Source organism: Amblyomma maculatum, chromosome 3 (genome assembly GCF_055883805.1).
Source record: "Amblyomma maculatum isolate TAMU_Amacu chromosome 3, ASM5588380v1, whole genome shotgun sequence".
Taxonomy (NCBI): Eukaryota; Metazoa; Arthropoda; class Arachnida; order Ixodida; family Ixodidae; genus Amblyomma; species Amblyomma maculatum.
This window is the reverse complement of record NC_139346.1, coordinates 175,434,326-175,458,936: the sequence shown is the minus strand read 5'-3', so window position 1 is coordinate 175,458,936 and position 24,611 is coordinate 175,434,326. Positions and strand designations below refer to the sequence as shown.

The 24,611-nt window shown below is 43.9% G+C and overlaps 3 protein-coding genes across 3 annotated transcripts in view; 1 reads left to right on the top strand and 2 right to left on the bottom strand.

Moving 5' to 3' along the window:
* LOC146197027 (uncharacterized) overlaps nt 1–1,842 on the bottom strand; it is a 52,949-nt gene extending 51,107 nt beyond the window's left edge. Inside the window, exon 1 of the mRNA XM_084598738.1 lies at nt 1,763–1,842. Coding sequence (XP_084454864.1) covers nt 1,763–1,826 — 64 coding nt within the window. The 5' untranslated portion in view covers nt 1,827–1,842. The remainder of the gene's footprint in view (nt 1–1,762) is intronic.
* The window catches only part of LOC146197026 (uncharacterized), a 113,963-nt gene extending 111,779 nt beyond the window's left edge, over nt 1–2,184 (top strand). The window contains exon 6 of the mRNA XM_084598749.1: nt 2,122–2,184. Within this exon, the coding sequence (XP_084454875.1) occupies nt 2,122–2,169 (48 nt within the window). The 3' untranslated portion in view covers nt 2,170–2,184. The remainder of the gene's footprint in view (nt 1–2,121) is intronic.
* LOC146197024 (uncharacterized) overlaps nt 1–24,611 on the bottom strand; it is a 157,467-nt gene that overhangs the window by 79,767 nt on the left and 53,089 nt on the right. The window lies entirely within an intron of this gene.

Genomic DNA, 24,611 nt, shown 5'->3' with positions numbered 1-24,611 from the left:
TATATATATATATTGTTATTTCTTAGTGGGATAATGTTTTTCAATAAACTCCCACTTCAGTATTGCTTTTTCTGATCAGCAGCCCAAAACGAATCCAAAATCCATTTCACAAGCACAATTGGTACTAATGCAAACATCTCCGCGCCCCTTTAAAAGTTGCGCGTGTCTTTCAAGTCTTTGGTGCAAAAACCCTGTTAGACAATATTCCTGCCAGCGACCGTTGCTTTCGTCGTTATTGGGGCTGATACTGCCCCAAAACAATAATTCATACCCTCATCCTTCGCTTTGGGACGTTAAACCCAACAAACCAATCATCCTTTTGTTTGTTTTCTCATAAACATTAAAAAAGAAATGAAATAAACAGGGAACCCGGATCAAAAACAACTTTCCTGGGCTTAAACCAAACTAAACTAAAGCAACCTAAAGAGTGAAATAAAAGAACGTAATTTGAAAAAAAAAAGGAATGTAAAAAAGGAATAACTCGTAAACAAAGAGAATGACGCTACAGTGAAGATCTGCTGTTCAGCGAAGCAAATAGGAAGACAAGAATCCTGAAGTCGTCAGTCGCCGTCCAGCGGACGCGCAGCTAGGTAACATGAGACAAGCGGCTTCTACTTCGGCACTACTTTCCTTTAGACGCCATTGTATTTTATTTCCTGCATTGCTGCAAGACATCCCCTGTTGCAGCTCTCGTTGCCAAAAGTGATCGGCGTTTCCGTAGAGATTTACGGCTCTTTTTATGAATTGCCTGCGAATAGGAAGGCCCACGGCTGCTAAACAAGTAATTTCACTCAATTCATTAGGGATTTCCGCGAGATGCTAAGCTTCACAGTGTTGTAATACAACTCGGCAGCAATGGCACACAGTCAAAGACGCAGAGGAGCGTGGACTTTCAAATGAACATTCAACATATGATAAACAGAGAGGAACAAAGGATGAATGGGAGTGAACAGAGGATTCAGGAGAAGGAAAGCTATGTGAAAAACAGTAGGCCCGCCACCTCGAGAAGCATCGCTATCATCATCATTAACCTGACTACATCAACTGTAGAACTGTAGGGCGAAGACCTCCCCCATATCTCTCCAATTCATCCGACAACAGGTCAACGTAATTCCTCATATGCCCACATGACAGAAATGAAGCACATAAAAGAATAGAACAGACACCCCCAGACGCCAAAGCCTCAAAAACATTTTTAAAGTTAACGAAAATAAAATTGGCAACGTGTACAGTGTCGCAGCAGCATCAGCTGCAATACCCGCGTTTTCGCATTTGTCCAGAGCAGGTTCTGCGAAGCTCTCAAAGTTTTTAAAACTTCAACTTTTTTGACACGAAGGCAATGATACAGTTCTCCTCAAGCGATATCACAAAGCAGATATTTCTCCCAAAGATATAAGATATGAATGAGACGACATAGTTTTAACAAAGTTGCTTCTTAGGCCAGTTGTACAGGATAATAAATACGAAAGCACTCGCACAGGCAAGGACGAGAGAAGTGGACTGGACAAAGCGTTCCTAGTCTGTCCAACGCTTTCAAATTCATTATACAACAATGTATGCCTGGGGACGACAATATCTCGAAAAAAAAATCATTCATCCTCACGACTAACTTCAGTTCCATGCTGTTGGAAAATTCTGGCTGTGCACTATATATATTCATTACTTGTAGAAGAATTTGTCTAGGAGGTATCCGAGCTTATCGGACGCAATCGTAAGGCTGGAATGAACTATGGCAGAAACAAATATTGAAGTAAAAACATACCCTGAGAGTCGACTTCGTGTGGGATCATCCCCACAACAAGCACAAGACAAAGCAGGTTCAACATATTTTCTATTTAACGCCTGCAAAATACAAAAAAAAAAAGACGAAAGCTGTATAACACCTACAGCAATCGGTTGAATTTTTAAACCTGTTTCTGAACATTTTTCTCTTCTAATAGAAGATAACGATAATCGAAGCTGCGAATACCTAAAGGAGTGCATATCCTCCAACCAATGGTGTATAATTTCCTGACGTCACAATCGATAATGTGATAGCTACGAACATGGGGTCGCATTAGACTATAAATGGTTTCTTATTTCGACAGCAGGTTGACGCGGTGTTTTCCACTTTGTTTTTAGATCGCATCTTGGTACAGCGTTATAGTGGCTGCTCTCATCCAGCCATAGTACGGACTGAAAGTCAAGAAAGATTCAGCGCTAAACGTGCAGCACATGAGCAGCAAAAAATGATGTCTTTCGCTGGCATTTACCTTGTATTCTTTGAGGCTTTTCTTTGAATTACTTTTCAAATAAATAAATTATTAAACGCCAAATAAATAAAGTGATGAAGTTGAGGGTAATTTTGTTGCCCTGTAACTTTAATTCCTTCCCTTTCATCAGAAACGCTACTAAAACCAGCCATTTTCTAGCGCAGTTGAATTCCTCAGCAACGAAGCATTTTTCAGAAATTGCTCCTAAACAATTTTCTAACATATGGAATCGCAAAAACAAAAAGCGCACAAGATGCGTAAGTAAAAATATATTTAGTTTTATATTTAGTATCTATTAAGCACCGTCCACCCACTGTGACTAACTCCACGTGGCCTTAAGTCAGCACCAACGTGCAGGAGAAATTTTGTCTAGATAATATACAATGTTTAATTTCCGAAAGGTAATAAAAAAATCACTTTTCTGATAGTCTTATGGCATGGCATTTTTCTGCTAATATTTCGTGTTCACTTATCTCATTACCAAGACCTGCATGACAAATTCTAATGACCTTTCCTGATATTTGTCGTTAGTCTCGCCTTTGAAAAGCAAATTAGATCTGCCGGCAGGAAGCTGAGTTAGTCGGAGCAGGTCTGGCTGCGGAAATTATTCGCGAAATCTGCAATACTATCAATTATCTGACATTTGATGACCGATCTACTTCGCCACCTCGTCTTGCACGTGCGTCCATTTGTAATGAGTTAGCAATGAGCACATTAGTAATGCGAAATGCAGAACCTAGATGACTAGCTTCTGACCTTCTAAGCCTCCTTGAAGACACCGAGTGCTGTTTCATATGGTGCGCTAGAAGTTCAGAACTCTTCTGTATGCTTTGAAGACACGCTGCTAGGTTTACGACTCTGTATCGCAAACATCATGCCGTGCAACACTTCACTTGGTGCATCAACAGCCGGCAGGTAACCGCAAACTTCGTACCACCAGTAGCTAATAACACCCACCGTCTCAGCCTCACAAAGGTCAGTAAAAATGCGAGCCAACACGAACCACCCGATATTTCGTTCGTGGGTTTCCGATATTAACTTTAACACATTACCACATTTACTCAATGGGTTGCGACTAAAGTTAATGGTACATAGAACGCAAAAATTGCTTAATTTCTGATGCAGCCCAGCTGTAGAGTGATTTGTCACGCGGCTATAATTTCAGTCTAACGTGCAGCTTCCCACTCTAGTGACCCGTGCGCAGTGAAGGCTGGCGACACTTTGGTACCGTTTAGCGAAATTCAATGCCGCAGTTTCCTGGCGCTCATGGCTACAAGGGTTGACTTGTTTTCAAATAATCTGCGCTCGAAGAGCACTCGGCAGGAGATTAAAACAACTTATATAACGCGATCGTAAAAATAATCAGCCTACCACATACAACCATGACATCACGAGGCCCAAAGTAACCACGCATGCTAGATGTGCACTTGCCTTTTCGACGTCTCTCTCGGAAAACTAACCACTGCGAAATATCTCTTCGCTTCGGTGGTGAAAAAACACAGTCTCAGTTTTCTGCCCCACAGTCACTACCCATCCAAGCAGGAGACGTCTTCGTTTATCTAAGCTTATAGGCTGACTTCATTAGCATTTCACTTCTTGAGCTTCTCGTTATAAGCATCCGCTTTATTTGTGCTTCTAACGAGTAAATTGAAGTGATTTTAAATTTTAATAAGCCGCTGTAGTGCCAGTTTAAAATTGCAGAACACGTTCGTGAGATAGCTCGCGAACTTAACGAGTTTTTACCAGCAATGGGTGATCCGCTTTTTTATTATATTGATAAAATTCTAATTTACCTGCATGAATGCAATCGAAACAGGTAAAAGACGCATCAGAATGCCTGACAGAGGATTTTAATGTCAGGCATTTATAACGGCCTAATTTAAAATTATACGTGTGAATATTTGTTCACAAAAGGTACATAATAGCAACATGCATTGAAATCTTCTTTAGATGCCATAAAATTTGAACTCGTGTCATACGGGAAGTCTATTATACAGACGTCGGCCAAGCAAAGGTCACTTTTAACGAGGGCTCTGTCATTTGCTGCCATTCGTATCTCCATGCAGCGTCTTTTATTTTTCATGTGTAGAAATGTGTGTTATCGCGACCGAGTGACGTGTAGACGAGCATAGCCATAAGTGGACCCTTATTTATGACAATATTCTGCTACTATAGTTATGTAGAGGTAACCGGTGTGAGTATGGAAGCAAAATTTCAGACCTCAGTGTGTACCCTCCATTTGCAAAAGAGGACCTATAGGTATTGCTCTTCGCTGAAGAACGAGACCATATACCGAGCATTATTTTCCGTCTCCTATTATGAAGGAGAGTACGAAATATGAGCGAGCCACCCTAATGGCAGTGCGCAAATGACATTTGCTGCATGGAGACATTCCATCATGCCCTGGTTTAATTATTTTATTTCAGGTTCGTCAAGATTCTCTTAGAGAGGAGAAAAAAGGAACTTCGTTTTTAAACGCCGAAATCTTCGCCGTTAATAAAACTATCTCTGAGCATTTCCTTTCAGCAACGACTAGTCATGAAAAGTCTCTCAATGTTGCACTCTTTGTGGCCCCAGCAAATGTAATTTCATGACCCTTATGCAAGCTGTGCACATTCGCTGCGATGATCGTTACAAGGCGGATGAATACTTTACAGTGTGACAGAAGCTCTGTTTGTGGGAAGAAAAGTGCTGGGAAATTATCATGTTAGGTCAAGCCAATCTCATAGAAGCTACAATCATATTCATCAATTTGAAGAGACGATTCCGAATCCATTCTAACGACACTCCCATAAATGTACACCGATTTATCCGTTTAATAAACGTTTTCACGACCACCAGCCTATTTGCAGCGACTGGTGTGCATGGCGTTTCTTTAAAGCTTAGGAATTTCTAAGCAGCCTGTTCTTTTTTCTTTGAAAGAGAGCTCCTTTCCAGATATAGGTGTAAGCGGTCATTTTCGACAGAATAAAGCTATAATGTTTGATGTAGCTTTGCTAGCTATAATATCTAATAGCCTACTTTCTAAGGTAGGCGCCTCATTTATTTGGATGTTTTTACCTGTTCATCATATTCATTCTGTTCTAGATTTTGTTTTTCCAAAGTGCCTTCAATGATCACAATATTTTCAATCTCAGAGTTGCCGATCATGTAAAAACCGCCAGTTTAGATAGTTCTCTCAAGATAACGTTTTGCTTGACAAGCTTAACATGTTTAATTTGTATGCAACAAACATTCAGCCCTGTATTCATCAGATTATCAGAGTCCTTCAATCCTTTTCTGGTCACGGCACTCAGGCGTAACTCTAAGGGGAAGCTCTGCGCGCTGCAAGTGGCTGCCGCAACGCGCCGCTGTATCCCTTCTGATGAAAATGGTAGGCGCTTAGATGATAGCCTGTTCGTGCTTACCCAATGCATGGCCTTCCTAGACATAAATGACAACGTAAATAGTACGGCGGTATGACAACGTAAACAGGGAACTCCTGTGGAACATATTAAAGAAGGTATCGGTCATGAGATAACAGAGTTCCTACAGGAAATACACCGGGATAACAAAGTAGAAATTACATGGGAAGGGATAAGAAGTACGGAAGCTGTCAAGGTATGCAAAGGATTAAGACAAGGTTGTCCTCTATCACTGCTGCTGTTCATGCTTTATATGATAAATATGGAACGGAGGATAAAAGAAAGTAACTTAGGTTTTAACCTGTCATATAGATTAGGTGGAAAGGCGGTAGAGCAGCGCTTCCCCAGTTTGATGTATGCAGACGATATTGTGCTGCTAGCAGATAGTCAGGAAGAATTGCAAACTCTAGTTAAGTATTGCGGAGACGAAGGGGACGCTCTAGGCTTCAGTTTTAGCGCAGTCAAGTCGGGCCTGATGATCGTCAACGGCTTAACTGATCAGGGTCTTAAAATACAAGGCCATGAAATACCCAGAGTGGCAGAATATAAATATCTCCAGGTATGGGTAAACGAAGGATTGGCATACATTGAAAAGCATGAGCAATCTCTTACCGTGAAAGGGCGAAGAAATGCCAGGATAATGAAGCATAGAACATTGTGGCGATACAACAGGTATCAGGCGTTGGGTATTTAGAAAGGAATTATGGTATCCGGGCTTACTTTCGGAAATGCGGTTTTATGCCTAAAATCAGAGGTACAGTCGTCATTAGAAATAAATCAGGGAGCCGTCGGACGATTAGTTCTAGGTGCCCCCGGCAAAACCACAAATGAGGCGGTACAGGGAGATATGGACTGGGCATATTTCGAAGTAAAGGAACCTCAGGGTAAAATACTATATGAGGAACGCCTGAGAAAATTGGACATAACAGATGGGCAGCTAAAGTATTTTAATACCTATACCTAAAAAGCGTTGACTCACAATGGAGGAAAATACCTGGGAAACTAACCAGTAAGTATGACGGTCACGAGGACGAATAAATAAAGAGCGTTACGCAACAAGTGAAAAACACAGAAGGTACAAATTCGATGGAAAAGAAACAGAGTGTGGAACTCTACCGAAAGTAGAAAAGGCAGATCAGGAAGGAAGCTTTCTTTGGTAACTCAAGAGGCAGGGCCCTACTTTTTGAAGCTAGATCAGGGTGTCTTAGAACGCGCAACTACAAAAAGAAATTTAGCCATGAAGATAACACGTGTGCAGTATGTGGTAAATCCACAGAAACAATTAACCATATTATACACAAATGTAATGGTATCCATCCGGAAGTCGATGCAGGCGCAGTCACTCTGTCTGAAGCTCTGGGGTTTAGAGATACCAGTGGCCGGTTGAATAAACCGGCGGTGGAAGCTAGCAAAAAAACGATTGGAAGATCGGTGGTTTAAAAGCAGAAAAGGGACATAATGTTAGTAATGTAGAAAGAAAAATTCAGCAAATAGAACGATGGTATAGTTAACCAATCTAAAATAATAGTTAAAATATAGGGGGGAAATGAGCATGATAGCAACTGCTACTACTCTGTTTCAAAGGGGACGCTCCTATATTCCATCCACCCATCCATGTCATGCGGCAGGCGGCAGCAATGACGCCTTCCGTTCGATCATGGCGAATGAATGCCGAGTTTCTTTTAATGCATGAGCGTTAATTGACTAAGGGCGCAAAGGAAAAAATCAGCAGAAGGTTTCCGCAATACGTGTCCCCAGAAAGTGTACAGAACGTGTCTGTCCACGTCCCCAAAATTTGCCCCCTCGGCCCTACAAATCTGATTCGACCAAATTGGATTTACAACCTAACCTGACTATGACCGACTCAGCTCTGACCTTGAAATTTCTGTGGCGATACCGAAATTTCGCCCTGCGTCCATAGTTTCGCTTTTTCAGAATATTGACACATGGATTAGAAGTAGAAGAAGAAAGAGAGCGCAATCGGTAGAAGTAGGCGACGCTGAAGTGTAGGTCCGTTTTCTGGTGCCCTCGTTTCCTTGTTCAGCTCTCGGTGCCCTCGCTCAGCTGCTGCAGTTGCCTTTCAGTGTAACAATTGTTACACAACTGGTGGAGGGGATGAATTCATTGGTAAAATCCGTCAGAAAAACTCTCGCAGAGCCGTCATTCAGTTGGTTAAGACCACGCGCGATAGCCATTCCCTTATCGAGCAACAGCGAAGGGTGACTGTCCGCAATACCTTCGTTGTCGTGAAACGAGTTGTTCCTCACTAACACCAGCACACTGGACCATAGTGGCACCATTACGTCGTCTTCGGCAATACGCAGAGCGTTGACTTCTGGGTCTTCTGTGTCACTGTGCGCCACAACTTGCTTCGTCGAAAATGTGACTGGCGCCTCGTGTAGGTCGATCACATCACCGTATGCCTGCAGAAAGTCGAGGCCCAGGATCACAACTCTCGAACACTTGCACAAGACGACGAAGTCACCGACGTAAACAAAACCACGGATGTCGACTTAGGGTGTGTACCTTCCAGCCGGGTTAATGATGTCACCTTCAGCCGTGCGAATGCTAGGGTCCAACCATGGCGTCAAGCCTTTCCTCAATTCCTGGGCCAGAGCTTGACTCATCCCTGAGTAGTCTACACCAGTATCAAGTAAAGCGATCGCGTCAGTTCCGTCGGTTGTCACACACAAATCAGAAGTAGCGCGTCGGATGCTGTCGCCACTCTGCCCTTGTGAGAAATCGGCGTATCGGTATATCGACGGCGCAGGATCGTCAGTTTTCCCGACAGCAGCGGCCTTGCCTCCGAAGAGCGCTGGAATTAATTTGACTCCCGTGCTGTACTTCCACCGCTAGCCTCCTGCAACTGGGCACCCATAACACATGGGATGAAATCGCGGAAGCGGTGCGCACTTCACAGGTAGAACGGCTCCGCCTAACCGCCGCAGGCAGATCCATTCTAGAAAACCTGGGCATCGACACTTGGGGAGACGCTCAGACAAAATCTGAAATAGACATGGCTGTACGGGACAGGCTATGGATACCTCCGCTGCCAAAAAACATGTATCCCGAACACCATACGGAGCGTCGGCAAAAAAGAGCTCAAATGCTCAGTAAGAAATTTAGCCACTTGCCGCCGGAGGAAGTAGCTTGTGTAGATGCTGCCGGAGGAGCAAGCCCCTTTATGGTTGCAGCGGTAGCGAATGGGTCGGGTAGACCGATCACCGCGGTCACCCTGAAAACTAGATCTCCTGAGGCAGCTGAGGAAGTGGCTGTAGCTCTAGCCTGCGCCCAGACAAAGACGCGTTTCGTGATCTGCGACAGCAAAACTGCCATACGAAATTACAGTCGGGGGTTGATTGCTCCCCAGGCAATTCGAATATTACAGCAGTCACCAATCTCGCGAACTATACAGCTGATTTGGACTCCATCGCACACTGGCGTTACCGGCAACGAATCCGCCCATGCACTGGCTCGAGGGCTCTACCACCGAGCCGGCGGCAGAGAGGGGGGGCTTGGAGCGGGGACCATATAGTGTGCCACATCTTACACAGAAATTCTGCAGCATTATAGACTTAGTAGACGGGTGGCTGCTGCGCCAGCCCCTACCCTAAATTTCAGGCAGGCCGTCGCCTGGCGTCGCCTTCAGACTGGGACATTTCCGCACCCGCTCTTGGTGAGCCATATGCTCCCAGGAGAAAGATCTGAATTCTGTGCAAACTGTGGCTCGAGATGGACCCTCGAACACATCCTCTGGGACTGCCCCTTTTCTCCAGGGAGGGGTCTAAATCTGACGCCGCAACTCTGGGAGACCATGCTGCGCTGCTCGGACCCTGGGCTCCAGCTAGCCGCCATCCAGCTGGCCTGGGACGCCGCCGGCCAACAACGTCTGCCTGCCTGCGTCTGAGGCGGGGCACCCGCCATCCATCCCAAGCGACGGAGGGCCGGAGCCTCTTCATCCGCTGGAATAAATAAAAAGTTATGCGCTCTCTCTCTCTCTCTCTCTCTCTCTCTCTCTCTCGGCGTGGACTGGAAGAACGCCGCTCAGGATAGCTAAATTCTCGGCGAGGGCTTGGGGAACGGTAACGCAGCTGAGATGACGACCTAGAATCACAGCGAATGTCCCACGCCTCTGACGGGCCGACAGATGATCTTCAATTTCGAGTGGTCGTTCACCGTTGCGTGGACAAGGGTCGTCGGGCGCGAAACCACGCAGACCCACTTGGCGGTAAGGGCAGGCCCTGTAAAGATGCCCCGCTTCACCACAGTGGTAGCAGAGGGGCCGCCGGTCCGGAGCACACCACACATCACATTTCCGTGACCGCTGATAGACTGGTCGAGCAGGCACACGAGAAAGACCAGACTGCTGCACTGCTTGAGTCACGGTAGTCGTGTTGTAATCTGGTGCCAAATTGCCAGTATTCATTGCCAGTATCAACATCTGCCAGTATTTGTAGACGAGTTTTCCCGCTCCGACGTGTGCCCTTGAGCGCCAGTGCACAGTGCTCTGCTGCAATGCCCTCAGATATATACCCTCAGACGGGCAAGGGCGCGCCTAGCGGTTGCTGCTCTCCTTACAGCGATGAAAAGTAAAGCCCTGAAGGACTTGGATATTAAAACGCAGGCGCATTGTCATTTACTAAAGGCAAAAGTAGCGAGCGGCGAGATACGGTGAGTTCATCAGCAATGAACTTGATACAGATGTTGCGGGCCTCAAGTTACGCATCACATGCTATGCGCCACTTAATGTCATGTGTCAGAAAAACTGTCCTGAGGTCTACAGCCATAAAAGATTTCTTCTGCTTTTCTATGCCAGTTTTGTTATTGAAAAACTATCTTCATTCACAAACGAACAGCGTATTATCGTATTAACTGTCTGCTCATTGTTGGCTACCGCAAATGATGGCGCGCAATGATGGCGGGCTTATATCAACTTGTAACACTGACGACTACTAAATACAACAACAAAATAAAAGTAATGTGTACGTAAAGTCATAACGAGAAACTTCCCACTGCAACACTGTTAAACTACCCAAGCGAGACCATCTTCAATTTATAAAAGAATATTTTACAATCTCAAGAAGCATTTCTGCGGCTATCATACACTGTCGTGCCCTCACCTTATACGATCCCTGTGGTTGGACGGCTTCTCACAACGAACCTTGAATTTAGATCCTGGCGCCTTATTGTTCTTTCTGGCCTCCTACTATCTTGTACACGTCATTTTGTTTCTTTATATAGTGTGAACTGTTGTTCGTCTTTCTGAATGCCACAAATATTGGCCGCGCAGATGCGAGGGGGCCTCAAATGTCATCAAGCTGAATAAAACCTTTTATGTCTCCCAAAAAGTTCGTAGCCGGCTGTCTCTGAAGCTGCGTGCTGGCGAAGCTTGTTTGAAAGGTGAACTTTGTTTTAAGGCTAGTTTGCTCGCCGGCTGTAGCAGTCCATTTAGGTCTTTGACAGAGACAATGCCTGAAAGATGCTTTGGTAAAGAGCAGCGAAGTTTTAAAATGAAGTCAGTGCGCAGAACAAACAAAGTAGATGTCCTACTGACATTCTACATTTAACATTACCAGTTTCTTTTTTCGCTCACAACTTCACGCTGACGTGTATTTTCTTGAAGAAAGGGTGATTTTGTTCCTTCTCAGAATAGTATCAAATAGTTGAGAAAGTGGATGCAAAGCTGAAGAACATTTGTCCTTTTGCACAGCGAAATTTAAATTATTTTCTCCTAATACATATATATTGTTATGAATATTACGACGCAGAGTAGAGCGTACGATAAAGCGTCTTACTCGCGATATTTAGTGAACACGCATCAATAGACAAGCATTTGTTACGTTGGTTATAGAAGAAAAAATAACTCCTGTGGTACCTCGCTAGTCAGTTAGGTGATATTGTTTCTTTGAATACGGCAAAATGTTCTACTTGTGATCCCACATTGCGTGATTCAGATTACAGACGTAACAGTAATTGATTAACTATAATTTATTTACGTGTTCCGGTAGATTTTAATGCACTGAACTACTTTTCTGGTTTAATAATTTGGTTATGTAATTTTTTACTTTACCATACTAATTTTGCAACAAAGTAATTCTTTTCGATGTTACTTTCACCAAAATGCAGCACTACTATTTTTATGGGCAACACTATACGTACACCCGGGAGAGCGATCCGAAAACAGGAACGGCACGCGGCAAGCCTGGGCCAACGTAAAGGTTAGACAAAAAGAAACTGAATTGAGTAGAACCACACGTCCGAGGCTGCCAGTGTCCTATCTAGATGGGTCATTTACAGCAGGAATCTCGCATGGTTAGTGGGAATCATTCCCCGAACTACAATATGGAAATGTCAAGAGGCCGCCGTAGCGACATATGGCGCAAAACTGGAGGTGAGACAGGCGGAGATGTCCATGGCGTGAATAGTACTGAGCGCAATCTGCCGTTGTCGATTCCTAGAACCATGGAAGGGATAAACAACCTGCTTCGAGAGCTTAACACTCTTGAGACAGCTCTGGGTCAGCGAAGTGTTGCGCTCACCACTCGTTTCTGCCTTGAGCGCAGGCAAAGTGACGAGTGTTCTGGCATGCCCCTGTTTCTGTCGTTTTGTTGGCGTTGTCTTACCTTTGTAGTGGAGCATGTATGATGGGGCGTGTAAAATGGAGGGAATAGTTGTCTGCGACGGAGTTCGGCTTGAAGATGAAAAGAATGTGCACCGCATAGGGGGCTGTCGAGGTTGTTATTTGTTTAAGTAGTTTACTTATTTCTGCTGCGGACGAGAATCAAGATGTAATTTCAAAGGAATTGAGTTACTCTGCAAAAGTGATTGTAATGTATTATAGTTACTTTTGAGGGAAGTAAATAGCAATGTAATTTGTTTTTATGTTAAATGTAATCATCCATGAAAATGTCTGTATATTTCGACATATTCGTGAGTTAATTATTGCATACATACTGATCAGCGACCAAGTTGTGAATTATTCACTTTTTTATCCTAGTGACAACAGTTTGTGACTGTGCCCTTGAGCGTTTTCTATACTAAAAATATTAGTTGCTGATGTAGGAACAAATTGAAGGGCGCCTAAGCTTCGCCTTCAAGGATATGAGGCGACAGAGTTAATTATTTTGTTCAGCTGCACTTCCTGCGAATCCCCTCCCTCACACGTGCACTGTGCTTCTGTTGTCGCACATCTACATATTAGCGTGAAGCCGTTGACGACCCCATTGTGTGAAAGGCCATACGACATGCGTGGATACAATGCCCCGCTTCAACCAAGCCGTGCGGACATGTTTGACGTCGACCTAAAAAAGTGGAATGTTTGACCCTGAATTCAAGTGTCCCAGGTTTCATTCCAATCTCAAAGAAGCCACCCGAGTTAGTATAGCTGGCACGGCATGTGGTCACTAGGCGTCACGCAACATGGCGGTCATTCAGTTCTGGGCCATGAGCTATGCTAGCGATTTTTCGCTCACGGTGCTAACTCTGACCTAACTTACACCAAGTGCCTGGAAAACGTGATATTATGAACTATTGCGTGAATACACTACACACCGCAAAAATATTGTTACCGGTTACGTCGCACGACTGTGCCACTTTTTGGCGATTGACTCATTTTACTCCACGCAAAGCTGACCATAGAGGATTCAGCAAGTAAGTAACGTCGACTTTTATGACGAAAGCCTTTCTAGGCTCATGGAACTAAATCATGTGAGCATGAGTTGTGCGCGAGAGTTGTGTGCGAGATGTGTGCTTAGCCTTAGTACCGCACAAAAAGGAGGAAATGACTCGCCGCCTAGCACTCTCTCGAAATGATTGTTCCCAGATACCACATTTAGGTAACCTGCCCGATATTGCAAATAGGCTGCAAAACACGGCCAAAGATCGGCGCATTGTTACAAGTGTGTTTATAATATTGGCCATGCCCTTCTATAAGCTAGTCACAACGGGCCAGGTATGACATTGCTTGCTGACATTGGCAGTATGTTTCGAAACCAGCGGTAAACATTATCCTGCTATAAGTGCGGCTTGCTTATATTTCACATATGCTGATGTGAGCTCGGCAACACCATCCATCAGATCGATCGGTCTTCCAACATTTCACTTACGTCTCTGTGCGTTGGCAAATATTAGTCTCTCCTTCATATTGTAATGCGAACATCTGATATACGTTCGTGTACGTTTGCAAATATTGTTAGCTAATTTAGGTTTGACCGCAGCATCTAATATAGTTGTGTTAGTATGTTAGTAAATATTTTTGCTCATTAAGATCGCGCTGTCACCATGAGGTATACCTTACCAAACATTGATCAACATCGCCCGATTATTTAGCCGAACTGCCACCGAGCGTTGGTCAACATTTTCTCTTCAGACTGCCAACATCTCACGTATCTTGACGTGCATTTGACAACACTCTTCCCTTGGTAAGATATGGCGTTTCAGCGTGATATATTCCTCTACGATCTTTAGTTTTCCAAATTAGTCTTTAGAACTTTGGTAAATAATAAATAGCATATTGAATTTGCTCGGGTTACAGGGTTATGCAACCAGGGCTACATAAATAGCAAGAATAATTCTCATCCGCCTTATCTGATAGCGGTTCATGAACCTTCTGGCAACATTACCTACCGCTCATTATTACATTATAAAACTAGTGGCAGTCGCATTCCTAGACTACTTCATTCGGCTGAATTGTGTGTATACGTGCGGTTTTCGAGATATACGCCGCGAACATTACCATTATGTTTATATGAATACGCACGCAAGGCAGAGACAGTGCGTAAAAACATCCTTGAAGCAATTAACTTTTGATATAGATGTTTCTTCCACTTCGACATCCAAAAGCAAAAAGTAAAGAAAGACCTGTCTTGTATGCCATCGACACAGCTCGTCACAGCTGAAACGTTTAGGCGGCCATCGTGACACGCATGGATATGCGAGCCGGAACAGAATATTTAGCGCTGAATCTCTGGTAGCACAAGCGTTCTCGAAGTGTTCTATAGATTTGATTGCTTAAGTTGGTTTGCATGATTTAACGTCCCAAAGCAACTCAGACTATGAGAGACGCCGTAGTGGAGAACTCCGGAAATTTCGACCACTTGGGGTTCTTAAACGTGCACTGATATCGCACAGCACACGGCGATCCAGAAATTAAGCCTCTTGTATTATTAGATTATAAACTTAAGTTTACAAACTAGCAATACAAGGGGCTCAATATTTTATTATTGCATTGTTTCTAAATGGGAGCTTGCCAACAGCAATTTTTTTTTTTTCTGTTCCGCCTCTCCTCATAGCATACCTGCGAGACAGCTTTGATTTACGTGTTATTTATTGTTAAAAATTGCAAAATGTACAAAATGAGTGGCGCCAAACAATTTTACTGATCGATTTGTCTAGTTTTTCATGCCGACAAACCACGGCAGTCAACATTTGACGCCGCATTCCACAAGAATGCCGCTGGACACATATAGAGAACAAGTTAAATATACACATTGGACATAGTTTGAAAAAGAATACAAGATTACAGTGTTAAAGTGACACTAATAAAGATTAAAACAAACATCATTGCATCCAATAGAAAAATTCGTAATTACAAATCATGTAGAAAATATCACGATATCCGTACTTGGATTTATGCAGGAAGAAAACATGGCGTGATTAGCGCGGTCAGTGCGTCTGGACAAAGCTCACACGTGACGTCACTCTGGTAAAAAATTTAAAAAATAACTAGTGGCACTTCAGCTGCATCTTACACAAAGACGCGATGCCCCGGTTTTCTCTGGACACATTTAGTTGTGCACTATTCCGCCTTTCATTTTTCTTTAGCTTCCAGAAAGTACAGATTACAAATATTGCAAGTTATATTCATACACTTGACTGGACACGTTATCAGAAACACACAAAAAAAAGTGCTTATGCTCATAGGCACCTGAATTTTTTACTGCTCACTGCTTCAGCCAAGTGTGCGGATAACGATAAGCCCTTTCAAGAGAAATACGTCAGGGAATTTTATTCTTGCTAGAAGATAGGTGTATGTAAAATAAAAAGACAGAGTACAATAAACCATGCTTCTAGCAGTACACTGAAGCCTCTAAAATTCACGGAAGCTGTATCGAGAGAAATTTTTTTCTAAGTTAACTGAATGCGCTCTACTATACCAAAACAGCTACCCATTGTCTCCAATCCTTTTGTTAAACATATTTGCGTTTTCGAAAGCACAGTTGAAGCAAGAAGCTCGCCCGGTTCCGGGCGCTCTGTGCTGGTCAGCTTTAGCAGAAGCTATCCGCCAAGACGGACACACTTGAAAGCGATATGAAAATCTTATAACGAAACCTTGTAAAGGACTAGGTGGAAACAATGCACTGGCCACCAATGCGCGACGGACGACTCCTTCCCCTTCCCTCCCCCTCCTCCCCATCTCATCCAACGTCAACCTGTTGAAGCACTGAAGACACCTGACAACAGTACTGGCTCCCCGAAATCCCCTCCTTTGTTCATGTTAGTGCTACGGAACGCGCTTACCTCGATTGACGGTTTACTGACCCTTGTTGAATTCTTTGCTCCTTTCACCCCTCTCATCTCTACGAATGAGCCCCACGCTTCGCGCTCCCTTTGTGCCCAGCGCCAGTACTCGTATGCACCGCGGCCGACTGAACAAATGGACGGTGGAATAGGGATGTGCCTTTTCGACCCATGTGAGCCCAAGCAAATTTATACATTCCGTAAACACCGTTATCAGCACCAGATGCCAAATGAGTCGATATATTCCTTGGTTCTATTTTAAAAGTTACATTTTGCACGCACATGGCCAAAATTTTTGTGGCCTACAGAATGGAAAAGATATTTTATCCCTGCTTAGCTTACAAGGCTACACAAAAGTTCCCTTATTATTTCAGCAGATGAAACCCTTATTTCTAATTATTTAGTTTTGTTTTTAATTAAACTCTGCCTGATCCCCCGCGATTTTTTTTTTTTACGATCCCGAGCATATCCTAACCTTTTTTTGTGTGCACGCATAGATAAGCTATTAAGTTAAAATCGATGAAATTTTCCCAGGGAAGAGCCTCACATATAATTCGCTTCGCTTTCACTACATTTTCGTGCTCCATGCTCTTTTACACCATGACTGATAGGCCGCATACAAAAGCAGGCTGTCTTAGGTTTCCACTCTGCAACTTCTTTTTACGTTATTACCGTAAATGTCATCGCTAACGATGGGCGACAGTTATCTTTCGGCAGCCTCAGCCGACTTTTTTAGTTCGAAGTATTTGAATTTTGATGCCATAATTAGGGCTGCATTTCCTGCACGCAATATTACTGTTTGTTATATAAATTTGCGTTCTTGAGATATGCAGTCAGCAACAAAAGTACACACAGACCTTATTGAGCAAACATTATAATTTTCTGGAATAAAATTTTGTAGTGTGGAGAGAATTTCCCAGCCTCAAAGCTGTCCTATAAGACCTTTGTTTTGAGGTCTGCTTTTGCCAAAGGCGATCACTCCTACTATTCTAATCAGACTAGGAGCGGACATATACGCGGTGATGTGTTACTGATTCACACTCTTGGTCAATCAATATTTGATATGTTGTTAGCTGTAGCTTCCTTTTTATGACCAGAAATATGTAGACTGATCCGTGTCTACATGAAGGTTTCACTTCTTTTTGCTTGCAATGTCCACCTGACAGAGTCAACACCACCATTTGCAATTACGCTGTCCATATGACTCCAGCGAGTGCAATATACAATACCTTGAGCATCATCAGTAACGCTGTAGTGATGAAGCATAGAGAGAGAAAAAAAACTAGCCTTTAGCAACTTGGAAGGTGTGTGGAGCGGTAACAGGTGATGCTTTATATAAACTATTATTGCGTGTATTACTGTGCTGCTAGTAATACATTTCAGCTTATAACAGTTCTTTTTTTGCCGGCGCTCCGACCTTTCGTTGGTGATTTTTCTTTTCCTTAAAGCGCCACCTTCGGCCAATGCCTCTTAGCCGTCATGAACCCTGTCTTAGTGTACCTGTGTTGCATGAAACTATTCAAATTCATTCCTCCTAGGACCTGCGTTTTTTTACCGCAAATTCCGTTGCTGCGCAGGAACTTTGCCACGCCCCTGAAAGAAATTACGTCAACGTGTCGTGCCTTTTGTTCCCACTAATTTTTTTCGGTTGTCCGACGTTAGATATGGATCGCTGCCAAGCCGGAAAGAGCTACGCTTTTTGCATTAGCGGAAATAAAACAGGAAAGTAACATGCGACATCTTCACATGAGTTGCACGCGCATGGCTTTCATACGCACCACATAAAGTCATTTTTTGCAAGAAAAGAAGTTTCCTTGATGCTTACCGAACAATGATAGAGCGTCCCATAGCTCGATCATTGTTCCTATGCAGTCCTGGCTTATGACGCCAAAACGAAAAAAAATATATATAATACCCTAGTAGGGTTACTTCGCTGTGTCACTTAAAAACTTCGATGCGAAAGAAAATGAATATGCATGTATTGCCCGTTCCGCACGGCTGTGACAGATGACTTTGCTGTGGTCTCTCTGACGGACCTGTGACACAATAGCAGCGAATGGGGAGCCTCGCGCAAGAAGTACATTTGTTTTCATTTCCTCCTTGTTTCTGCAAATTCCACATATATTACATCGCTGAAATACTGATGTTCATCATCAGATGAATGCCCGGTTCAATCTACCGCAGGAAAGGCTGAAAGAGACATCAGGTTGAGTTGTTTTCTCAGTTGGCATCTGGAACTGCACACCATTTATCCCCTTGCCCAGCTCTTCGACAATACAAGGCACCGCCTTTCAGAAACCCCACACCCACCAACAACCTACATACGGATGCTGCTTCGCCTATATCGCCACTGCGTCTTCTAGTGAGCCTGGCACGTGTCACAACTTCCGCACTGAACCTCACTCAAACCTCTGAGCTATATGCGCGCTCTTTTGTTACTAAATAAAGATATCTCATTCACAATGCATATTGTTACGAAGCTACAAGCCAATTCACACAGGAGAACACAGGACAGAGAGAAAATGTTCGATGACCGTGAGATGACGTTTAATAAAATGTTGCCGGGCCTAGCGCGAACGCTCCTGTCCGCGCCACTGCCCTCTTTTTTCCTTGATCGCCCGTAACAATATTTCTGTTTTACTTGTCTTCAGTGCATTTTCGAATGAGTTGCACAAGCAGCTCTATGCGTGAGAATTCCTCCAAGCAACAAATTGGCAATAAAACACGAAATTACTATATAAATCCCAATACTAACATTATGCATGAAGTAGGTAGATTTAGCTTACAAATAATGCGAGGCCAATAGATTTCGTGGATGAAAATATTTAAAAGCCAATGAAACATCGGATGGCAAGTATTATTACAGCCGATAAATACGGTTGAGTTGCAAGTATAGAATAGCCAGCCAATGAGAACATATATAATTGGTTTGAACCTGAAAGTCCTGCATCGTAGGTATGCCGGCTTTTTCAATAGCTTAGTGTATGTCCATCTTTTTTAGCCCGGCAATATATTGGCTCAAGTAGCGGTTGGGTTGGATGCCAATAAAGGCATGAAATTTGTGCCATTATTTTCTGATGTTCAGCCGGTTTTGGCCCAAGGCTGTCGCGCTACATAGGTTATTTATTCCCTGTAAAGGATTATTTGCTTTACTTTCGCGTACGGAAAGGCATATAAAGTTTTCAAAGAAGTATCACTTTCGTTTCTCTCAGGAGAATGGTTCCTTATAGAAAAAAATGTCAGTTCAATAAAGAATTATTATGGCATCTAACAGCACTCTTAAATACTCCTCTGAGGAGCGTTTCACATTATCAGAACCATCGCAGGCAGGCAATTTCCTCTCTGGTGCTACCCTCGGCGGTGCATTATTATATGGGGCGTCGTCGTACCGCGTACACATCGCATCGCTGGGAAAACAAAACTGTAACGCTGCAGAGGGCCGAGGCTTTCAGGTTATTTCAAATTCACTTCGAGTTCACCAAGGCTCTCACTTCCAACCCATCTCCTGTTCACCTTTTCTTTGGCATTAATGGCCGTAGTGCGAAGGCCAGTTTTTAAACCAAAAGCCTTTATTTCCTTATACTCACGGCGTCCGGCGTCCTGTCCCACTATAGCTGGCAATCAAATGGTGTCATCAACCGAAACGCACGTCATAATTTTCCTTGTCTACAGTGAGAATGATAGTTTCAATAAAAAATATTCTGTCTCTACCGGAAATCAACCCTCCATCCCTTAGATTCCCAGCCGAGCGCTTTGACCAACTGCGCCACCCCAGGGATCGTGAAACGCACATCATAGTTCTCCTTGCCTGCCTTGAGGATGATAGTAGCGATTAAAATGAAACTGCAATTAGTGGTAATGACAATGACATTAGCAATATTATTGACGGTACATTCAGTTAATAATGATAATGAGAGCAAACGAGATTCACCGTGTGCAACCAGCAATGCTCAGTCTTTCTCATTTCTGCAGTGTAGATTTTACAGTGCTCTCGGAATTTTTCTTCTTCCTGCTTAGTAATGGCAGAGCGCACACCTGCATGTAATGGTTAAGAAGCCGGTAATGAAGAGACGAAGTGGAGTCCGCTGATTTTCGCAGTTTCCCCAATGTTAAAGGCATTCAACACTAACAGCTCAGAAATGTTTAAACAATACAGCCAAACAATCCAAAAGAAAGCTTACAGCCGCTTTTCCACCTTATATCGTCAGGGGTGAAGTAAATCCCCACAGTGTTTCGACATCACCCCGAAAAGAATATTTTTGTTGCCGATTCAAATGTTCTACTTCATTATGTTATTTACATGTGTCACACTGCGAATACAACGAATAAACACTACATGCTTCAGTTGCGTGGCTAGTGCATTTTTAAAGAAAGGGAACGGGAATAAAGTACTATAGTGTAGGTGTATATTTCTTATCGTAATGCATAACGTTAACGAAATGCAGGAAGCTCAATTATTTCCTGAATTTTCATCGCGGCCATTACGAACATTGTCTGGAGAACGTTTTTGCATCAATAGGACCTAATGAAAATGCGGAAGTTTTCCCCACAGAAGAACTGTTGATGCTTGCAGTCGGGCGACGAGGCCCGAATGCTGCCATCCTTCCTCCCACCATCCGTTGCTATAAATATCCAAGGCACTTACTGTAGTGACCGCCGGGTAACTTGGCTCCATAGGATGTCAACGGAACCTTTTCACTTCTCCAAACCCAAAATGCCTTGCGGAGATCAGTCTGTCGCCACACCGTGAATAGCAGCTGACATAAAAGCATATGCTTTTATTTTAGCAGTTCTACTGGAAATAAACTGTATACGAAACAGAAAAAAAGAGAGTGAAAATGTTACTCCCCTCGACAGGGGTGATCCGCTCTGGTATATCTCAGCCACTGCACGTGAAGTAACAGCGAGCAAATGAAGGGCCATCGCCTCCTAGGAAACTTCAGCGTCATCCACCGCCATTTTCAACCCGTCGAAACAGCAGCGTTGAACAATTGTCTGCTCCACAGTCTACATATATTAAAGCCTCGCTTCACACACACTCTTATGCAGCACTTTCCTGCATATGTCGATGATGTCCAGTCTTTTGTAGCATGGCAAACAAGCGTGAAAAAGCGGGGGGGGGGGGGGGGGGGGGGCAGCTGGCGGGCAGCTGAAGGTGGCGGGGATGCCTATGCGTCGCACATCGCCACGTTAGCCCACCGAAGCTAGACTTCTTGCGGGTTCTTTCTACATTTTGAGTCGTGCGCACCACATAAAACCCGTCACCTACGTCGAAGTTTTCGTTTCTTTTGGACTGACTGACTGACTGACCGAAAAGCTTTATAGAGAAATAAGGGAGGGAGATGTGTGGGTGAGGTCCGTAGTCCGGTACTCCAGAGGCTGCTTCTGCAATCCGAGCGCGTGTGGGTCATCTGGGCTTCGAGCCCGGACCATGAAGGCAACATGTCACCATTCAATAGTTAGCAGTGCGTTTGGGCCATCAGGAAGATTGTTTGGGCAGATTCGTGCTATTTGGTGCAAACCTACCTTGTCGCGAAATTTGCATATGGGATTGCTGGACACAGTGTGTATTGTGTTCAAACGTACCATTAAAATGTATGTACCTGCCTGTAGGCGTCGTCATCTAACTTCCTCCGCTTTGGAGAGCCACTTGTCGCAGGGAAAATATTTTCGGCGCCAGATTCTGCAGTGTTGTAGCCTCTTCACTTACGTCGCCAGAGGGCCAAGGTTTAGGGGGTGTGGGATTGAAGGGTCGGGTCCCGAGGCAGGAGAGCTCAGCCAGCGGCATGGGTATGCTCTTCTCTTCCCAGCCTTGTGTCTGGTTGTCCAGATGAAGCGTTTATCAGCGTCGAGGCGGCCATGATTTTTTAATATTCTGGCGGCCGAGGTACCAATTCACTTTTTGATGTAGTTTTTGTAAGCATCTATAAACTCCGCAATGACCACCTCCTCGGCCGTTTCTATTTGTCATGGCAAACAACGAAGGCATCACTACGCGATATAAATCCAAGGTCTCCGTGCACAGTAATATGTAATTCAAGTGAGCCAGAGTTGAAACCACGAAACACTTTTGTGGCGTCATTATGGTGTCGCACCACGTGCTAGCAAGGGTCAAGGTCAGTGGTCAAAGCTATCAACTATAAAGTAGCATATGGTTCGATCACATGATAGTTGATGTCACATTGTGATTGAGTTGTAAACAGGAGCGTGCGCGTGCCAGGTCATTGCTGCGGCATGGAGCCCGAGGAGAGAGACGGGAATGAAGCTATCGTGTACACACTACAGGTTTAACCGTAGCTAAACCATCCGCAATTCTTTTCCATCACGCCGCGCCGCGCTGTCCGCAACCGCCTGTAGTCTGGTCTCGAGCGAGGCCCGCCGACGCGAACTTGCTCACGCTTTCATGGCATCAGCCAAACCACGCACAATACCCCGGTGCTTCTCCGATCGCTCTTTCGCCTGCTCTTTGGTCTGACGGCTGCATTTCTTGCGCAGCTGGAGTTGTTCATTTTCACATATTTTTTACGGACCTCGGCATATCCACATTACAATGCATAAAAAGAAAGATGTATTATGAAATGTGTATGGCGTATCTACGCCAAACTAAATGTTGGGTTCAGAACAACCTATGTGCAACGTGGATGCTCTAGGAGATTTGTGCGAACACACGTTGTACGAGTGTATACGCGTGAAGCTGGCCTGCTCGTTTTCGAAGGTTCTTCATCTTAAAGAATTCCATCAGCGATGAAACATTATTAAAGGTAACCGTTGATGAGTTATACATTTAGTTGTGTTTTGTTTCTCTTTTTGGCCTCAACATGGTTTATTTATTGACGAAAAACGTTACAGGAATCGTGGCCCCGAAAATCTGGCGGTGTTCGACATACGTCGGAAACAATGATTTAGGATTCCTAAAGTGAAGTCACCGATTTATGAAGTGTTCAGTTAGGAGAGCAGAGTTTCCTGTAATGGCTGCGCATCAGTCTTCAAAGTAATCTGGCGCAATTTCCGCTGTTGGGGATAGAACCAAAGCCTACTGTGTGCCTAACGAGCACGCGAGCTCGTTGGTACAAGCTTGCTAGAAGAGCGTCTAGAGAATGTGTTATGATGTGTGCATAATAGCAACACGTATATGAACACTTCACTATATCGTGCAATAAAACAAAAAAAGAGTGAAGAATGAAACGGAGGTGTCTCGTTTCATTCTTACAGCGAAACTTAAGCGACCTCGAACTTGTTTTTAACTGGCGAGTTCCTTCGTTTCGGCGATTGTAAATTACTCTTCCTGTAGGGCAGTCTACCTCGTCACACACACTTCACGTTCAGTGACATTGCGTCGCAGGCGCCGAATCCATCACCGGTGCACCGCTCGCTGGTCTGAAACCGATGGCACCTGTTTCAACCTTGTCATTTTGAGGGGAGTTTATGATCAGGATGCTGGGTAGCTGCAATGAACCGGGTTTCCTTCTTCCGCAAGTCACTGTTTATTCAAAACTGACTTGCGGTGTCTGTGCTTAGCGCGTGCACACGTTTCAACTTTTCTTCCTCGCTCTGGTTCCACGTGCCCGCGACAGACATCTTTTCGTTGTTGTTGTTGTTGTTGTTGTTGTTGTTGTTGTTGTTGTTGTTGTTGTTGTTGTTGTTGTTGTTGTTGTTGTTGTTGTTGTTGTTGTTGTTGTTGTTGTTGTTGTTGCTGTTGTTGTTGTTGTTGTTGTTGGTCCAGTATGTCTTTCACTGAAACAAAAAATGCTGCGATGGGGTCATCATCTTTAAAGCGCTCGTAGAAAGCTGTCAACCGTAGGCGGTTTTATTATCTCCGAGTCGCTCTTCAGACCGTTGCCTTACAGCATGTGTTACGCACCCTTCCCCTGTTATTACACTCCTGGCTTCTAACATTATGGCATAATCGCCACAGCGACTTACTATGTCCTCGGGCTTTTAAACTCCCCAAAACGCCACTAGACACTTTTAATCGTGCCCATGTCGAAAATAACCACAATAATGCCCTCAGAACCATGAAAGAACAGCTGGTGCGGCTTAGTTCTGCTGATCTAGAGAATATTGATTCATTACCATCAACACTTCTTTAAACATATTTTCCTGGCCACGTGTGATTGATCCATAAAATGTACTTTGATACTGACACAGACATTACCAACTGCCAGTAAGCTATTCATCCCTCCTGGTCTCACAAACTGCATATTCGTACGCCTTCTTGTAGGTTTGTATAAACAACCAAATGTAGCTTAAAAGCATACCTGCATGCAAGTAAACGGATTAAACGTAACAGTCATTACAATGATTACTTATTCTGTGATTCAATTTAATTAGGTATTTTTAAGAGAACATCTGAACTATCTTGCTTGGTCGCTTTTAAAGCTTTTCTGGACTGCCTTATAGAAGTAACCGGCACCCAGCACGGGCATGTTTGTGTCGT